Source organism: Molossus molossus, unplaced genomic scaffold (genome assembly GCF_014108415.1).
Source record: "Molossus molossus isolate mMolMol1 unplaced genomic scaffold, mMolMol1.p scaffold_m16_p_10, whole genome shotgun sequence".
NCBI classification, from domain to species: Eukaryota; Metazoa; Chordata; class Mammalia; order Chiroptera; family Molossidae; genus Molossus; species Molossus molossus.
Window position 1 is genome coordinate 22,125,247 of NW_023425345.1, and position 19,254 is coordinate 22,144,500.

General features: G+C 38.8%; 1 protein-coding gene across 1 annotated transcript; it reads right to left on the bottom strand.

Annotated features, from left to right (window-relative positions):
• Positions 1-1,494: 1,494 nt before the first annotated feature.
• On the bottom strand, positions 1,495-12,619 carry NECAP1 (NECAP endocytosis associated 1). The gene is made up of 8 exons (XM_036252900.1): positions 12,515-12,619; positions 7,695-7,795; positions 7,433-7,537; positions 6,664-6,745; positions 5,719-5,827; positions 5,442-5,625; positions 3,639-3,741; positions 1,495-3,309 (listed from the first exon to the last, which is right to left on the bottom strand). Exons 1-8 carry the CDS (start codon positions 12,607-12,609, stop codon positions 3,261-3,263), a joined length of 828 nt encoding a protein of 275 aa, XP_036108793.1. The 5' UTR covers positions 12,610-12,619; the 3' UTR covers positions 1,495-3,260.
• Positions 12,620-19,254: the final 6,635 nt, after the last annotated feature.

Genomic DNA, 19,254 nt, shown 5'->3' on the forward strand with positions numbered 1-19,254 from the left:
TATCCAGTTTTCCTTTTCCCAGGCCATGGGGTCTATATAACAAAGTAAAATCTGTCTTCTCCACAGCTTTCTAGATCCCTAATGATTGAATCTGAGGCAAATAAATGAGATTTTCTACAACTATGACAAAGCATATGAGAAATACTTAGGTCATGTAACTAGGAACAATCAAATGAGAATGAGTAAAGGAAAATGCCCAACTTACTGATTTCTAGTCCCTCTTCACTGTTAATCCAACACGTATTTATTGAGCATCTACTATCTAGAAAGGCATATGGGAAGTACAGTGAGTAGATAAAAATGAAGACATAATCCTTGTATTCAAAGACCTTACAAACTAATAAGGAAGAGAACTTCAACAGCAACCCAAAGGAAAGGGAGCTCACTTTTCAGAGTGGGAGGATAGGTAACATTTCATGAAGTAGGATTTACGCTAGCTTCACAGGATGGGAAGGATTTCAACAGGCAGGCATAGAGGGAAAGGCAGTTTAGACAGAGGGAATTTTTAGCAAGCACTCAGTGCTCAGTGCCAATGGCATTTGAACAATGGCTAGTACCCTGGTTCGCTGGAGCGTATTTTGAGTGAAAGGGAAAACTGAGAGTGGAGGATGAAATGGTATTTGAACTTTACTCTGTAAGCAAAGAAAAATCATTCATTAAAAGCAATGAGCAGAGAGGAAAGGGCATTAGCAGGGCTTGGTTTTGGGAAGAATATTCTGGTAGCAACATATAAACTGAACTGGAGCTAAGAAAACTACAGGCAAGTGACTAACTAGGTTATCAGAATGGAGGAAGTGAGGAGTAATCAAGGTTCACATTGTAACCATGAAGGCAGACGTCAATGTACAACTAACTAAAGGGGTTGGGTTAAAAAATAATTATTTTTCCCCCAAACAAAATCTGAGGATTATAATACAGTTCTATCAATGACAGTGCCTCACAATATCAGAAACGTAAGAAAGGCCACAATTGGGAAGCCATCTAACTCCTATCCTTAGAGAGATCAAATGGAGGAATATCAGAATGTATGGAGAGAGCAGTACGTTACTCTACCAAAAAAAAAAGGCAAGCACCCAAATCATTGTGATTCATATCCTATAATAACCACTGAATGTGAACTCCAAGATCCTCTAGCTTTCAAAGTCTATGACTCACTTTAGTTCTATCTCTTACACTGATTCCTTTAATTTATGCTGGTTATAGTTCGGAGATGTGAGAGGTGGCCTAGATCATGAAGATAATTTGAAGCAAATGAAATTAACAGTGCTAGCAAATAAATGATTAATATAAATAATCTCTGTAAGGAGTGCTATGTGGGTTCAGAACTATGAGCGGAAGTGTAGCTTCAATTCCTTAAGAGACCCTATTTCTTAAAAAAGAATAGCTATAAAATATCCTTTTATTACCTACTGGTCCATTCATATAGGAGCAATTAAATAAAAAAAAGGTAATGAAAGAGGCAAATTAAAAAATAAAAGAGATCTTTTTCCATATTTTTAATTACCATTATTGCACCAGTACAGCATATGCTTTATATACATTTATCTTAAACTTCATTATCAACTTTTCAGCAATTCAAATACATAATATATTATCATCTTGAGAATACAAAGAACACAACGTGGAGGAAAATTGAGAAAATAGGTTCCCAATAGTTAGTCACTAGTGATTCTATTGACTTTCCTTTTAGTGTTTTCTATGGAATTTTAAAATGCCCTGCCATGGCTCTGTAAGAATAGAGCTGCCTGGAAGGGGAGGCAATGAAAAGAAATGGACCCGAAGTTAAAAGGAGTCAAGAAGAAAATCCAGGAGAGAGAATATACTTTGAAAATAAACATAAGGGCTCCCTTCAGCCACAATACATACATCCAAATAGATACTAAGGGAAGAAATGTTATCTTTTCATTTCATCCTCAAAACTGTCCCTTAACAAACAAAATAGAAAGTGGCCAGTTATCTAGGAAAGGGAACTCTCTTCACAGCATTGTAAAAGGAATGGTGGGGCAGAGGGAAAGTGGTGGGAGAGCCTTGGAGATACCCTGGGTGTGGGTATCAAAGCCGTCATTTGGGGAAAACCTATGATAGCTAAAGCGGTGACTCTCCAGCTTCCTTCATAAATGATACATGCAATTGCAGCTTTTCTATTGAAGAGCTAGATGGATTGAAAAACGTTTATGGAAAGGGGCCAGATACACAGGTAGCAAGGCATGAGGGCACTGAACAAGCGTTTAGTACTTTCAACCTCTCTGCTCTACAAATCAGGTTAAAAATTCTAACCCCTCAACTTCAGGTAAAAATACAGCAATCTAGATGAAGCTGCAAGAAGTACAGGTCCTTTAATAACTTCGTTTTGTTATGCTGTTGATAAGATACTGTAGGAACTTAATTTGTGTTTATTATCAATTAGCCTACGGTAAAACTGGTTTTATTGTAAGTGGTTTGGCTTAAAGTTGCAGAACCTATCAAAGATGTTAAGTGAGAACTTACTGTAAACACTTCTCTAGAATATAACTTGGAAAACACAGCTCCTTGAACCTCCTTTATCCAAGAGACACCCACTAATCAAAGATGTTGTACTATGCAACAAAAGAATAGTGGAGATGCCATCAACACAACCCTCTTATCACAGGAAGAGACGCGTAAACACATGCGAGGGTGATGGAACTGCATCCTGCACTGGATGTTCACTCAATAGGATGAACTTGAAGGAGGATATATAGCAGAGAACCAAGACACAGGTTCTTCTTCACTCCTATCCCTATTAAAATTCTGTGTTGGTAAACACTGAGGTCAGTCTGTCTATTTTCTGTCTTGGGTGAATGGAAAAGAAAGTTTCAAGGCTTTTGTCTCCCCTGAAATTGCTAAATAGGGCTTCACAAAGAGGGACACAAGGGTCATGAGATGATTCTGAAATATTTAAAGAATTTAAAAGATGGAGATAAATTCTGCATATGTTAGAGGTCATTTCCCCCTCACAGAGACCAGGGCCTATGGAGCCCTGCATAGTCAGCCACAAGTATGATAAGACCTACTATTCCCCTGTCTGTGAAGAGGAGATAAGAGATACTTTCTTGACTGCACAATAAGGAACAACACAGGGGAGTGACATAAATCAGCTTGAGCGCAATGAGAAGCTATGAAAAAGATTGTCCAGTAATTCTGGTTCTGGGGAGAGAAGGGATTCCTAACTTCCCTCACAGATTGGTGCCCTCAGGTCATCTTATTCTTCAAGTCTGTCCTTAATGTCCTGTTAATGGTATTCAGAACTGGACCCAGTTGGATGGTTGTGGTGCCTGGTTTGAAACAGAGCTGCAAGACAAAACAGAGAGAAAGCCAAACGCATAACATTAGGATAGCTACTCCATTCTTTACTTAAGTTTCAAAGGAATCGCTGCCCAGAATTTCTGACTCTATTTCACAGTAATCCTTTCTACTTACTAAGGCCTGAGATATCTCTAACTTCATCCTACATTTTTACCTCACCATCTCCAGCACTCCTATACTTCCTTACCTAGAATTCCTGCCAAAGATTCTATATGACCTACAAATGCCCTATTTTACCAGATCAAAGATTTCATCTGACTGTCCATATCATCTATACTCTGACTGAGAGTGTGTTGTTTTCACCATGCTCGTACCTGGATGCAGTGCTAAAGTCTCCCCACAAGTCATTGCTTGCAGAAACTGGAGCTGATGCTGGTGTGGGGTTGGGAGCAGGAGAATCCAAATCTAAAAGGATATCTGAATACAAGGTAAGAAAAAAAAAAAAAGATAAACATAATAAAAATTGTAGAAATGGAAACTTATGTTCACATAATCTATATACAGCAGTTTTATTTGTAATAGCCAAAAACTGAAAACAACCCAGATGTCTTTACATGGGTGATGGTTAAACACATTGTGGTACATCCACACCATGGAGTACTACTCAGCAACAAAGAGGAAGAAACTACTGATGTACACAGCAGCTTGGATGAATCCCAAGGGAATTATGCTAAGTGAAAAAAGCCAATCCCAAATGTTATATACTATATGATTCCATTTACATAACATTTCTGAAGTGACAAAATTACAAAGATGGAGAATAAAGATTAGAAACTGGGATAGGAGGGATGAAGAAGAAAAGAGGCTAGGAGGAAGATGTCGTTATAAAAGAATGACACAAGGGATCCTTGTAGTAACAGAACTGTTCTGTAGGCCGAGCAGGTGACGGATCCAGGAATCTACACACAGTCAAACTGCACAAAACTAAACACACACATATATACAAAAGAGAACACATAAAACTGGTAAAATCAAAATAAGATCAGTAATTAGTATCAATGTCAATTTCCTAGTTGTGACATTAGACTAGTTTTGCAAAATGTTAGCATTAAAAGAAACTGAGTAAAGGATACAAGGAATTTTGTTGCATTATTTTTACAACTGCATGTGAATCTACAATTATCTCAAAGTAAAAAGTTTAAGCCCTGGCCCCAGTGGCTCAGTTTGTTGGTACTCCATCCCATACACTGAAAGGTCACAGGTTCAATTCCCGGTCAGGGAGCACACTCAGGTTGCAGGTTTGATCCCCAGTTAGGGTGTGTATGGGAGGCAATCGATCAATGTTTCTCTATCCTATGGGTGTTTCTTTCTCTCTCTCTCTCTCTCTCTCTCTCTCTCTCTCCCTCTCTCTCTAAAATCAATAAAAACATACCCTTGGAGAATTTTTTTTAAAGTTTAATTTAAAAAAAAAAACTTTTTAAAATCTTAGCTATTATCCCTAGCCTTCCAGTGACACTTATTATAACACACATTATAATATCTGGTTTCGCTAGTCTTAGGAAAATTCCTTTCTGAATTCTAATGTTCTCATTCTTTAAATGTAAATAACTATATCCATTCTTTTCCCCACCGGACAGTAAGAAAGAACAAAATGCATTCACAAGCCCAGATGTCTCATTTCCTCGTAACTGCCCTCCTGAAGAAATGGAAAGGATTTAGAAATAACATTTACTGAATGGCTACTATTGTGCTAGGTGTAGTCCATCATTTAATCTTCATAATCCTGAAGTAGTTTTACTTCTCCATTTTGCAGATAAGGATACTAAAACTCAAAGAGCTTAAGTAATGCTACCAAGCACATTCAGATATAAAGTAGCAGTCACAATTGAAAATTTGGTCCATCTGACTCCCAGGCCTATTAGCATCTAACCAACATACAATGAAAGTAACAGTCTTTTTAATATCAACCCATTTTCTGCAAAAAAATCTACCAGATACCATTACTCTCAGTTCACCAGAAAAGCTTTGATCCCTTGATAGAGGCTGCCTGAATCACCTTTTTGGTACCAAGTGCCATTTAATAGAAAAAACATCAACACTCTCCTTGGCAAACAGGTGTTATCTGGTTACAGCCTAAAGAATTATTTCTGAAAGTTAAAAGTAATAGAGAGATTTACCTGCATCACTACCTCCATGGTTAGATTTTGGAATGGGTGGTGGAGTAACATGATTGCTGATGGCAACTGAGGAGGATGGTGGAGGAATAGTGACTTTGCCTCCAGGAGGGGGTGGGAGTAAGCTTAGGCCTCCAGTCCCTGCAGTCTTGGGCTTAGAAGTGCCTCCTTTCTTGGTTGTAATGTTCTATAAAAGAAAAAAGAGGGAGAGCGAGAGAGAAAAAGAGAAGTCACAGGCTTATGAAAATACAGAAAGGGAGGGAAAAAAAACCAGACTCACCCCAATACTCAACTTGATAGTCTGTCCTTCCTTGAAGCCCAGATCCAACTTGGGACGTGTGTCCATTTCCTGAGATTCTTTGGAAATCTCAGATTCCTGCTTTACCCACCTTCAGCAAAAGAGTAAGTTTTCTTAATTTGAGATTCCCTCAATGCAAAGTTTGACACACAAATATGAGTGTAGCTAATTTATGTAAAACAGGATTCCAGAAAGCCAAGTGAGGGAACATGAAGAGTTGAGAAAGAAAAAAGGAAAGCCAAGAAAGAGAGCAACTAGGGCTCAATACCACCAAGGAACCAAACAGAATATGTATGAAACTTGTCCCTCCAACAGAGGGCATTTGGCCACTCATTTTCATCCCCCATGGTTGAGGGGTGCCACTGAGGGGGTGCTAATTCCTCAGTTCTTACAGGTTGTTCCCCTGTGCTAACTGAGTGACCTTCCACAATTTCAGAGTCCTGAGGCAGAAAAGTAGTAGTATTCCTGCCTTGAAACAGAAAGCTGACAGTGTACACAGTGCTTTCTACAGTTATGCCAAAGTCAGGTGGGCTGCAAAAATGGTACAATAGGCACAAAATATGTCAGTTACATGAAGTAACAAAACTGGCACTTAATTCCCCACATATCTTACATACCGCCCTGCTGTTACTATATGCCTCTCTCGGCCACCAAAAACAACAGCTAATTCCCCAGAGGCATAATATACAAAAGCATCATCTCAAACCATTGTACAAGGAATCAAAAACATATTCCAGTCTATAAGGAAACAGTAAAACAGATGCAAAAATAATGTAAAGAAACAGAGTGAACAGGAAAATTTATATTCATAATAAACTACTTTACCAAATAAACAAAACAAGAGGTAAAAGAAATAGTGCCCAGTCAACTGAGAAGCAGCTTTCCCAAAACCATTTAACCTGGTAACTAAAGATGAGCTTCACTCACTTGAAGTGATCTTGCAAGGAGACATTAAAGTCGAAGGCATCACCCCTATCTGTGAAGCCGACGCCAATGAAAGCACTACGCCCTGAAGAAAAGACAGGAATGCTCAGAATAGGAGTGTCCCTATGGCAAATTCTACCCAATGAAAATATAACAGTTAGCCTACCTGAAGGCTAGGAATGTGAATCATTTTCCCCCAGACCAGGGGTCCACAAACTACATAAAGCCCATAGTCCACATGCTGCCATAGCCTGTTTTCGTAAATAAAGTTTCACTGGAACACAGCCATGCCAATTTGTTTACATATTATCTATGGCTGCTTTAATACTATAACAGAACTGAGTAGCTGCAATAGAGACCACTTGGCCCACAAAACCTAAAATATTTACTATCTCTTTACAGAAAAAGTTTGCCAACCTCTGATATTGACTATAGAGAAAAGATAATGGTTGCTCCAGATACAGGTGATTTAAGATAGTCCCACCAAAACCCACCACAAACAACCAATATGGCAATATGTGTAAATTCTTTTGTTAGAAATTCATTTTTGAGTTATTTACATCTGCCTGCTAATAATTACGTCTTGAACTTGTGTACATATCTATTACAAATAATGTGTTAATCCTTCTTTAGAAACTATAGTTAACTTTGGAAAAAGGGGAGGAAAAATTTAGTAAACTGAAGTAAAATAAATGCAATCAGGACACATTTTCATTGAAGTGCATCAACTATTTTCCTAATCTCATCCCATTCCCAATCTCAGATCACTTACCAGTACCATCCTGGATCCGGATTACAAAGTAGCGGCTGGAATCTGTCACTGTCTCCACAGCAATACCAGGATACTGTTCTATTGGTGCCTGAGCAAAGAGTTCCCCTGACAGGTAAGAAAAAGACGTCTTTGAGCAAAGGAAGCAAAAATCTAAAACTCCACTTAACAAGCGTTTCCATTTTAGTCCCCAATGTGAAGATACTTACAAAAGTACACCAAAACAATATCCTTAGGATGTTAGAGGTTCACCACCATAAATTACCTGAAACTTTATCCTCGAGTTTGATATAAGCAATCTTCCCTTTTGAAGTGATTCGGAGGCGACCAGTCCAATCAGGTTGGTCTAATTTCCAATCAGATGCCCTACGATAGGAAAATGGGAAGCCTCAGGCCTCAGGTCCATGTCTTTAGTATACTAACAACCTATGCAGAACATTTGTCATATTTCTATTTTCCTGTCCTGGATTACTTATACATTCTACCTATTAAATAATCAAGAATAGTTCATAATCCCCTTTATAAGATGCCTCCTGTTACACACTGTCCAAAACAAATAGAAGACAATGTTACTATTAGAGGGTTCTGGAGTTCAATAATACCTTTCATTGAAGTCAACCAATATTTACAAGCACTATTCTAGGTGTTTGTGATACAACAGCAAACAAAACAAAAACCCCTACCCTTGTGAGGCTTACATTCTAATAGAAAACAGACAATAAAAAAGAAACATAATACATAAGTAAAATAACTAGTGTCTTAGCAGGTGATAAGTACTGAGGTAAAAAAAACACAAGCCTGGCCAGTGTGGGTCAGTAGTTGAGCATCAACCCATGCACCGAGAGGTCACCAGTTCAATTCCCAGTCAGGGCACATGCCCAGGTTGTGGGCCAAACCCCAGTCAGAGGGCATGCTGGAGGCGACCAATGTTCTCTCTCCTTGATGTTTCTATCTTTCTCTCCCTCTCTGTTCCTCTCACTCTAAAAATCAATAAAAAATAAATAAATAAAAAGAAAGAAACACAGGCAGCAAAGGGGGATGGGGAGGGTGATGGGAGAGTAAACAGGCTGCAGCAATCGAGAGTGGTCAGAGTAGGCCTTATTAACAAGGTGAAATGTGAGCAAAAATGTGAAGTGAGACTTATCCATGCAGATAACTGTGAAAAAGCATTCCAGGCACAGGAGGCAGTTAGAACAAAGGTGCTAAGGTAGGAGCCTGCCTGGAATGTTTGCCCTCAAGCAAGGTGACCACTGTAATGAGAATAAAGAGATGAGATGGGAAAACTAAGAGAGAGCCTGGTCATGCAGGGCCTTATAAGCCATTGTAAGAACTTTGGCTTTGCCCTGGCCTATGTGGCTTAGTTTGTTGAGCATTATCCAATGCACCAAAGATCACTAGTTCAATTCCTTGTCAGGGCACATGTCTGGATTGTGGGCTCCCTCCCCAGTAGGGGGCATGCAGGAAGCGGCCCATGTTTCTCTCTCCAAAAAAGTAATAAGAACATTATCTTTTTTAAAAACACACAAAAACTTTGGCTTTTACTCTGAGTAAAAGAAGAGCCTTTATAGGCTTTAAGCAGAGGTGTGACACAATCACCCTTTTATTTTAAAAGAATTATTTTTCTACCCAGCTGGTGTGGCTCAGTGGTTGAGTGTTGATCCATGCACAGGTGTTACAGGATTTTTAAGATAAATCCTTGTCATGCCCTTCTCTCTTGATGCCCTGCTCTCAAAGACCCTCAAGTACCTGAATCTGATCCTGATTAGAGTGCTCTAGAGATCCCAACTATTAATTTTTAATTGAGTTGTTACTTATTCTACCATACTACAAAGAGTTAGATATAATGAAATGGCTATTGAAAATATTAGGAACCAGCCTAGTGGATGTGTTTCTTTGGACAGGTTCCTTGTCTTATCTATCATATGTGTCTAGTGGTCAATACTTAACAAATTTCAAATAAGTGAATGGATATTCATGGCAGCAGTTTCCCTCAGCCTTCAGTCTTGGTTCCTCTCCCACTCTCAAGACCTAGCCTGAAGAATTCTTGGTTTTGCTGGTCTTCTGACAATATTCTAAACTGACCTCACAAATTTTTATTTACCTTAGCAATAAATCTTTACATCAGTCATATGAAATAGGCATAAAAACCCCATCAACTCTCTCTCTCTCTGAGTCTAAAGGAAAGGATAATAATACAGTAACTAATAATGCCTAAGTTCAAAGTCCAGCATTCTTTTCATTACATTAAAGCATGTTATAGAATGTAATATTAATTTAGAGAAGAATAGAAATAAATTTATAGGATGAGAAACCATTTTCTAATTATTTATAGTTTCTCATCAACCTAAATCATCCATTTGTCTGGTCAATGAGAATTTGGAAAGAAAAAGCTTACAGCAGGTAAATCAAAGTCATTTATTCCACCCTGGCTGGTTTGGCTCAGCGGTTAGAGTGCTGGCCCATGGATCAATGAGTTGTGGGTTTGATTCCAGTCAAGGGCATGTACTTCAGTTGCGGTTCGTCCCCTGTGTGCGAGGTAACTAGTCAATGTGGCTCTACCACATTGATGGTTCTCTCTCTCTCTTTCCCTTCCTCCCACTCTATCTAATGATAAAAAGAAAAATACCCTTAAGTGAAGAATTTTTTAAAAAAGTCATTTATTCCCTCTGATATTATTCATCACTAAAAGAAAGAATTTCTTCTGCTTCCTACAACACCCAGTTTTTCCTTTAATGGTACCCTGGAGAATAAATCATGCTCATAATGTAAAATGGATTCTAGTACACAACAAAGAAAGATTATGTGGACAAGACAGAAAAGTAATATTTACCAGCATTTATTATGTGTCAGTCATTATGCCCACTCTAGTGAAAATTAAGTAAGAGAACCTCGCAAGGTAATTAGTATTACATCCATTTTTATAGATGAGGAAACTAAACCTCAAAAGAGTTAAGTGACTAGCCAAAGGTAACCCAGCAAACAAATAAGTCATAATTCAAACGTACTTCTGCTCCACTCACTCACTATACTAAGAGTAAAGAGTAAAATTAAGAAAATGCTTTGCCCAGCCAGTGTGACTCAGTGGTTGAGCACTGACCCATGCACCAAGAGATCATCAGTTTGATTCCTGGGCAGGGCACTTGTCCAGGTTGTGGGCCGGATCCCCAGTGGGGGTCATGCAGGAGGTGGCCAATCGATGTTCTCTCTCATTGATATTTCTATCTCTCTCTCCCTCTCCCTTTCTCTCTCTCTAAAAATCAATAAAGAAAAAAAAATTTAAAAATAAAACAAAGAAACACACTGTGATTGAGACACAAACTAAACTACCAACTTAAAAAAAAAAAAGAAAGAAATTGCTTAGATGACTCAGTGCAGTTAAATGTCATATGGATAAAGGCTGTGGATAAACCAGGAAATGAAGGTAGAGAATGCAGATGAGTGAGAGAAAGTGGGTCTTTTACAAAGCTTGAAGTAAAAGAAGTTGAAAGGTTTGAGCTATTTTCCTTATTTAACACTTTCAATCAACACTAATTTGTGTGATTAAGTGTAAATTACTAATTTCATCTTACAGTCAACATTTACAGAGTGTCCACTATGTGCTAGGCCCTGAGACTGTAAAGTTAAAAAGACCTCAAGTGCTCCCAGTCTAGTCTGGAGATACAGGAGACCACACAATCAATTACAATACAGAAGGAAGAGCACTGTGATAGAGAGGAGTGTAGGTGCTATGGAAGCACAGAGCGCAAGCCTAAGCCTGAATGGAAGGGTCCAGCATGGCTTCCCCAAAAAAGTGATGTCTCAGATGAGTCACATACATAGTACTACCATCAAAAAGCAAGTAGATTCCTATTCATGCACAATCTGGGGTCTGTTTGAAAGCTTGAAATTAGGACTTGTCTGTTTGACAAAAGGGTACAACTCACGGTGTTTATGCACAGGTCAGCAAGCACAAAGATATTGATTCATGAGGAATGAACCTCTGCTACAAAGGCAAAATAATGGGCTGATGGAGAGGATAACTTTTTAGCCAAGGTGATAATAAATGCCAAGGAGAAAATCATGATGATGATATGGATCAGAAAGAGGAATAAAAATAACATCATATATTCATATACTGCTTTACTGTATCCTAAATTCTTTCACATTTATTATATGATTTCATTTAACCCTCCCAAAACTGTGAGGTATATAACTACAGCAGGTTTTATTATCACCAACTTTTTTTTTTTTCCATTTTACAGATGAGAAAACAGGCTGGAGAGGTTAAGAACTTTGTCCAAAAGTCATACAGTTGTTAAAGTGCCAGGGCTCATAGTCATACTTTTTAAACATGTAACCCACTGAGTTACACGTTAGTTCTTTCCACTACTGACTTCATGATTTCCTACAGCATCCTCAGACCCTGTCATTGAATAGCAAGGTGATTAGTTAGTCCTACAGAGAAAATGCTATATTAACTCTGAAGGGAAAAGCTATAGGAGAGGTTAAGTAGAGAGGGAGGGGAGAAGATAGAAAATACTGTATAAACGTCAAGAAAATATATTAAAAAGAAAGAAAATGGACAACCATTGGAAAACCTATGATCATAATGACCTTTGCCCACTGGCAAAAGATCTGGAAAGGAAACTGATGATGATATTTGGTGGCAAGACTGACTGACAACGGCACAATGAAATCAGAGAGATTGATCAAGAACACAATGATTATCCACAGATGTGCACGGAGTACTGGAAATGGGGGTTGGGGGAGGGAGACAAACTGAAGGGCGCAGGGAAGAGGGAGGGAACGAAAGGTGACTGGCGATGGAGCAGGCAGAACTGGATCGGGATGATGGGGAGCGGACCGATAACTCTGAAGGTCCGGGGGCGGTGGGATGGGAGAATGCAGGACGGTAATATATTTTTTAAAGCGGCGTAAACAAAGATGTGGGCAGTCACGAGTGGGGGAAGAGCAGCAGGGCAGCCCAGGTGGGGAGGCCAGCAAGGTGACAACCCAGAGGTGAGGCACTGGCCTGGACGAGCAGTGTGCCACCTGAGCAGGAAACCGACCGGGTAGGCGTGGGCTGCAGCGCCTCGGAGGTTGTACCTGTAACCGCGATTGGAAGCCCGGGGCGGAATCCGGTAGACGCTGACGTCGGGCTTCACACACAGCACAGACTCGTACTCCACCTCCGCCGCCATCTTGGCTGTGCTCTCCGCGCCACTGGGGGCGGGGCGTAGAAACAGGGGCGGTACGAGGGCGGGGAGTTTCGGTACGCGACAACTTCCGCTTACGCTACTTCCGCTCCAGTTTAAATTGGTTCCGGAGAGTAACCTCCGGCGGTGTGGGTTGGGGACGCCATATTGAAACCTGGAAACGGTGAAGCCGCGCGACTCACCATCTTGGATAATGGCAAAGATGCAGTCCTCCTGCTTAACTCACGTTTAGGAAAATCTCCATCCCCAGGAGGTAATGAGGGGAAAGCGCCATCTTGCTTCCGGCTGGTACCAGGAATGCTCTTGAAATCTGGCGGTTTTTTTGTTTCTTCCCAAACTCACTTCTTGACTGTCGTTTTCTGGCAGAAATCCACCATTGATAAAACCCAACTTGTAGGAAATGTATGATCCAGTCCTGGGCATAGTGGATTTTAACATATCAGAGCCTGAACGTTAAAAATGCCCAGGCTGATTACTGAACAGCACCCTATTTTCTCGTACTTTCCACAGCAGCACCTGTTGAAGTCATATGCTGCACTTGCAGTTGTGTATTCTGGTTATGGAAAACTTGACCTGTTAAACATTTAAGTGAGATCAAACTAATTCCTGACAAGCACCGGAAGCATAATGAAGTAGTTAATGGCTATATGTTCCCATTCAGTTATAATGATAAAAGGCTACTGAACTCTCTCTATAAAATATGTTTCTATACTCTCCAAATGTAAACGTGCCACAACAATATCACTTAAAACCATTTAATTAGCACACATAGCAAATGGCAAAACAAGTCTGTCTGACTATAACAGCAGTGATCTTCATCACTTAACCTGTTTCTAATTTATCTAGGTAGACAAGTGATATCTTAAAATTCAAAAAGAATTATATCTATCCCAGGCAAAGATGTGGAGAATTGGCTATTCTCCTATACTATTGGCAAGAATGTTAATTGGTGAAAGAAAGAAAGAAAGAAAGAAAGAAAGAAAGAAAGAAAGAAAGAAAGAAAGAAAGAAAGAAAGAAAGAAAGAAAGACAACCCTGGCCACTTTGGCTCAGCAGTTAGAGCGTTGGCCTGCGGTCCAGAGAGACCCGAGTTCAGTTCCCACTAAAAGCACGTACCTCGGTTGCAGTTTGTCCCCGCCAGGTTGGGGTTGTGTGGGACGCAGCCACTCGATGTGTCCCTTTCACGTCCATGTTTCTCTCTCTCTCTCACTCCCTCCTTTCCTCCCACTCTATCTGAACAAAAATGGAAAAATGTCCTCTGGTGAGGATAGAAAAAAAAAAATTTAAAAAAAAAAAGAGTGTTAATTGGTACAGCATTTTTGAGGGAAAATTTAGCATAATTGATCAAAATATTGCACATAACCTTCAATTTAACAAATCTACTAATGGGCATTTTAGAGAAATTCTTACATGCACAAAAATGTATGTATAATGTCTATTATAATATTGTTTGTAATAATGAAAAAATGGAAACAACATGAATATCAATTGGACATGGTTAATGGCATATCCATTACCGTGGTATGCTTTGCACTAGATATACCTATACATATAAAACCTTGATATTAAAGCAATAGAAAAAGATCCAAGATTTAAAACAAAACAAACAAAAGCAAACTTTCACTTAAAATTTTAGTACTCCTCAGCTACTTCTGATTCCCTAAATTGTCCATGTTCTTCATACCTTTCCATGCCTTAAACCTTCTACCTTAAACACTCTCCCCTAACTTGTCAATTTGGTGAACTGATACATTCACATATCAGCTCAAACAATACATCTTCTGTGACTTTGCTGGGATCTTTAGATGAATTTTCTCTAATGCTTCCACTTGCTTCTATTATACCTCATTTTTGTACCTAATACTTCAAATATCTCCTGCTAAACCATAAACTCCACAAAGGCAAGAGCTTTGCTTTTTCAGCACATAGCACAATTCCTTTTACATAGTAGGCAATAACTTTTGAATAATTCAATAATCGTATTTAAAATATAATCATTTAACTTATTAGTTTGAACATTTCCCCAAATTCCCCAATTTCAGGACCCTATACACATGGCAAAAAAGTCAGAGCATAGAAAGGTATCAAATGAAAAGTGAAAGTTAACATCTCTATATTATTAACAACTTAATACCAACAAATAAATAACTTAGGAGACTTCCGGTCAAGATGGCGGCATAGGTAAATGCGGTATCACGTCCTCCCACAACCACATCAAAGTTACAAATAAACTACAGAACAATCATTATTCAAAACCACCTGAAATTGAGCTGAATGGAAGTCCTACAACTATGGAATTAAAGAAATAGCCACATCAAGACTAGTAGGAGGGGCAGAGGCGTGACAGGCTGGCCCCACACTCATGTGTAGCAGATAAAAATCAGGAGGATCCTTGGCTGGGAAGGTCCTCTCTGAGGACTGAGGGGTCCCCGTCCCACACCAGGTGCCCTGTTCAGGGTTCCAGTGCCAGGAACAGAAGTCTCCATAACTTCTGGCTGAAAAAAACAGTGGGAACTGAGGCTCAGGGAGGCTGAAGTGGCTGGAGCCCCAGGCAGCTCTTCTGAAAGGGTCCGCACATGGACTTATCAAGCTGTCTCCCTCTAAGCTTGGAGGGGAAGCAGCTCAAGGGGCACCACAGACATACAGGGAAGAACTGAGCTGTTTGGCACTGGAGCGAGGGCTGGAGAGGGGGCTTTCTCCGGGGCAAACGTGCTGTCAGAGGCCTTTGTTCCTTTGGTGAGCCCTTCCCTGGGGCGGCAGACAGCCACCATATCTGAGACTCCAGCAACCTGGCTCAAACTGGTTGCCCCACCCTGGTGATTCCCTGAGGCCCCACTCCACCCAACTTTCAGGCCCACCCAAGCTGTTGCCAGTTGCTTTACCATAGGATTGACCTGTCTTGGATCCTGCTTCAGGTTTTCCTAAATCCTTTCAAACAGGCAGCATCTGGTCTCAGCTAGCCCCATACCTCTCGTTAAGTAATACATAGAAACAAACACAAGGGGGCAGCCAAAATGAGGAGACAAAGAAACAGGTCCCAAATGAAAGAACAGAAAAAATCTCCAGGAAAAGAACTAAGTGAAATGGAGATAAGCAACCTAACAGATGCTGAGTTCAAAGTTTATAAGGATGCTCAATGAACTTAGAGAGAACCTCAGCAAACTTAGGGTCTCAACAGCATAAAAAAGGACAAGTCAGAAATGAAGGATGCACAGTCAGAAATGAAGGAGGCACTAACTGAAATAAAGAATAATTTTCACAGATTCAATAGTAGCGTAGGTAAAGCCAAGAAGCAAACCATCGATTTAGAATATAAGGAATCAAAAAACACCCAATCAGAACAGCAAAAAGAAAAAAGAATCCAAAAAATTGAGGATAGTGCAGGGAGCCTCTGGGACAACTTCAAGAGTGCCAACATTTGCATCTTAGGGGTGCCAGAAGGAGATGAGAAAGAACAAGAAATCAAAAACCTGTTTGAAACAATACTGGCAGAAAACTTCCCTAACTTGGTGAAGGAAACAGACATACAAGTCCAGAAAGCACAGAGATTCCCAAACAAGATGAACCCCAAGAGGCCCACACCAAGATACATCATCATCAAAATGCAAAAGGTTCAAGACAAAGAGAGAATCTTAAAAGCAGCAAGAGAAAAGCAGTTAGTTATCTACAAGGGAGTTCCCATAAGGCTGTCAGCTTATTTCTCAAAAGAAACTTTGCAGGCCACAAGGGAGTGGCAAGAAATATTCAGAGTGATGAAAAGCAAGAACCTACAACCTACTCTATCCTGAAAAGCTGTCAGAATCGATGGCCATATAAAGACTTTCCCAGACAAGAAAAAGTTAAAGGAGTTCATCACCACCAAACTGTTATTATATGAAATGTTGAAGGGTCTTTTTGAAGAAAAAGATAAAGTATATGAACAAACAAAATGGCAATGAATACATATCTATTGACAATGAAATCTACAAACAAAATGAACAGGCAGAATAGAAACATTCTCATAGATACAGAGAACATTTTGTTGGTTGCCAGATGGGAGGGGGTTTGGGAGAATGGGTGAAAAAGGTGAAGGGATTGAGAAGTACAAATTCATTGCTAGACTGACAAACCTCAAAGAGAAGGGGGTTGGGGAGTGGGAATAAATAAACCAAAAAACTTATATGCATAACCACTGGACACAGACAATATTGTGAGAAAAGGCGGGAGGGAGGTGGGAGTGGGGAGGAGGGGGTCAATAGGGGGAAAATGAGGAACTCTGCAATACATTCAACAATAAAGATTATAAATAAATAAATAAATAAATAAATAAATAAATAACTTAAATGAAATGGTCATTGATGTACACAACTACCTAAAATAATCCAAGAAGACAGAAAATCTGAATATATCTATATCTATTAAAGATATTGAATTCATAACAAAACCTTCCCAACTGGTTCAGCCAACCTTCTCATTGCTGATCAAACATTTTAAAAGGAAATAATATAAATTCTATACAACTCTCTAATAGAGGAGGAAAGAACACCTTTCGATTAAATTGGAGACAATCGTTACCTTGATACCAAAACCAGACAAAGATGTTACAAGAAAACCTTGGACCAATATTTCCTCATAAACAAAAATTCTTAACAAAATATCAACAAATCAAATCCAACAATGTGTAATAAGGACAATACACCATGACAAATTGGGATTAACTTCCTAGGAATTTAAGGTTAATTTAACATTCAAAAACCAGTAAGTATAATGCACCATATTAACAGTATAAAGAAAATGTACATAATTATCTCAACAGAAGCATAAACATATGAAAAAATTCAATACTTATGACTTTTTAAAAACTCTCAGCAAAATAAGAATAGAAGAGGACTTCCTCATTCTGATAAAAAACAGTATGAAGCCCTGGCCGGTTTGGCTCAGCGGTTGGAGCGTTGGCCTGCGGACCAGAGAGACCCGGGTTCAGTTCCCGCTAAGGGCATGTACCAAAAAAAACCAACAACAAAAAAACATGTATGAAAAATCTACAGCTAACATCATGCTTAATGGTTAAGTGTTGAATGCTTTTCTGCTAAGATGAAGAACAAGGCACATGTTATGCTCTTACCACTTCTGTAAAATATCGTCCTAGAGATCCCAAGCAGTACAATAGAGAAAGAAAAATAAAAAGTTTACAGTTTGGAAATAAAGAAATAAACTCATGGATGACATCATTATATACATAGAAAATCCTAAGGGAGAATTTGTTCTTTCCCAATAAAGAAAAATTTAAATATCTTGGCAGGACTTTAGCTTTATCCACCACTAGGGGGTAGTAGCTACACAATTCAAAAGTTCTAGGCAGGAAAATAGATAAACTTCTCTAGAAATAAAGCTAATTTTCTCATATGTTTGACTTTCTAAGTATATGTGACTTAACCAAGTTCAACAAAAGCACCTTTGTTGGAAATTATGGGGCCTCATCCATCTCAAATCTCAATTACCTCTGTATATAATTTAAACATGATAATAAAAGTCATGGTTTTCTTGACTTATCTCCACATGTCATATGTAGTATGTATATGAAATAGTAGTAATATGAAATAGTAACACATTTCCCAGCTTTTACTTTTTTGCTTAGAGTACTGTTATCCATCATAAAATGGTACTTATTAAGGAATAATTTCACTGAATCCTGAGGTAGACACAAATGTAGTGATAAAAAATTGTAATGAGATTGAATCATAGTTTACAGATCTTTCTTACTTAAAATGGACCTTACTGCCCTTGTAGATGACATCTCATATTTTGCATGACAGGTTTGAACCCTGAACTTATTCAATAATTTGTCCAAGGAGAGTTGATAATGCAGCCAGAACTGGACTTATGATTTACAAACTAACACTCTTCAGCACACCACACTATCTAATACAGGAAGCATCCAAGATACTGGTTCAAAAATAGCACATCTGTACAGCTTTGTATGCACATCTGTTTTTTATTTAATATAAACCTTAAATATAGCTTCACAAGTACACAAAGGTATATGGAATATTCATTGCAATACTTTTGTACTTAAAAATGGAAATAATCTAAATACCCATCAATCTGGAATTGATCAATTCCATAAATAAGTGGTACATCTATCGATACAGTATTGTGTGTCTGTTAAAAGTTGAGATTTGTCTATATGTTCTCATATGAAAAGGTAAATTGATGAGTGAAAATTGTAAGGTACAGAAGAAAAAGTATAACATTAGGTCATTTGTATAAAACCTGAATATAAAATATTTAAGTTTCATAGACATAAAATAGTTATGGAACTATAGCCAAGACTTTTCTTTTTTTTAATTTTTATTTATTGATTTGAGAGAGAGAGATAGGAAGGGGGGATAGGAGAGAGAGATTGGTTGTTCCACTTATTTATGCATTAATTGTTTGCTTCTTGTATATGCCCCGACTGGGATCAAACCCACAACCTTAGAGTATGGGAACAATGATCCAACCAACTCAGCTATCCAGCCAAGGCTATAGCTGAGACTCTTAACAGAGGCTGTTACTTCTGGGAAAAGGGAAAGAAAAAAAACTTTTTAATCTTACACCCGCCTTTATGTTACTCTTAAAATAGTAGTAATAACTTGTAAGAGTAAACTAA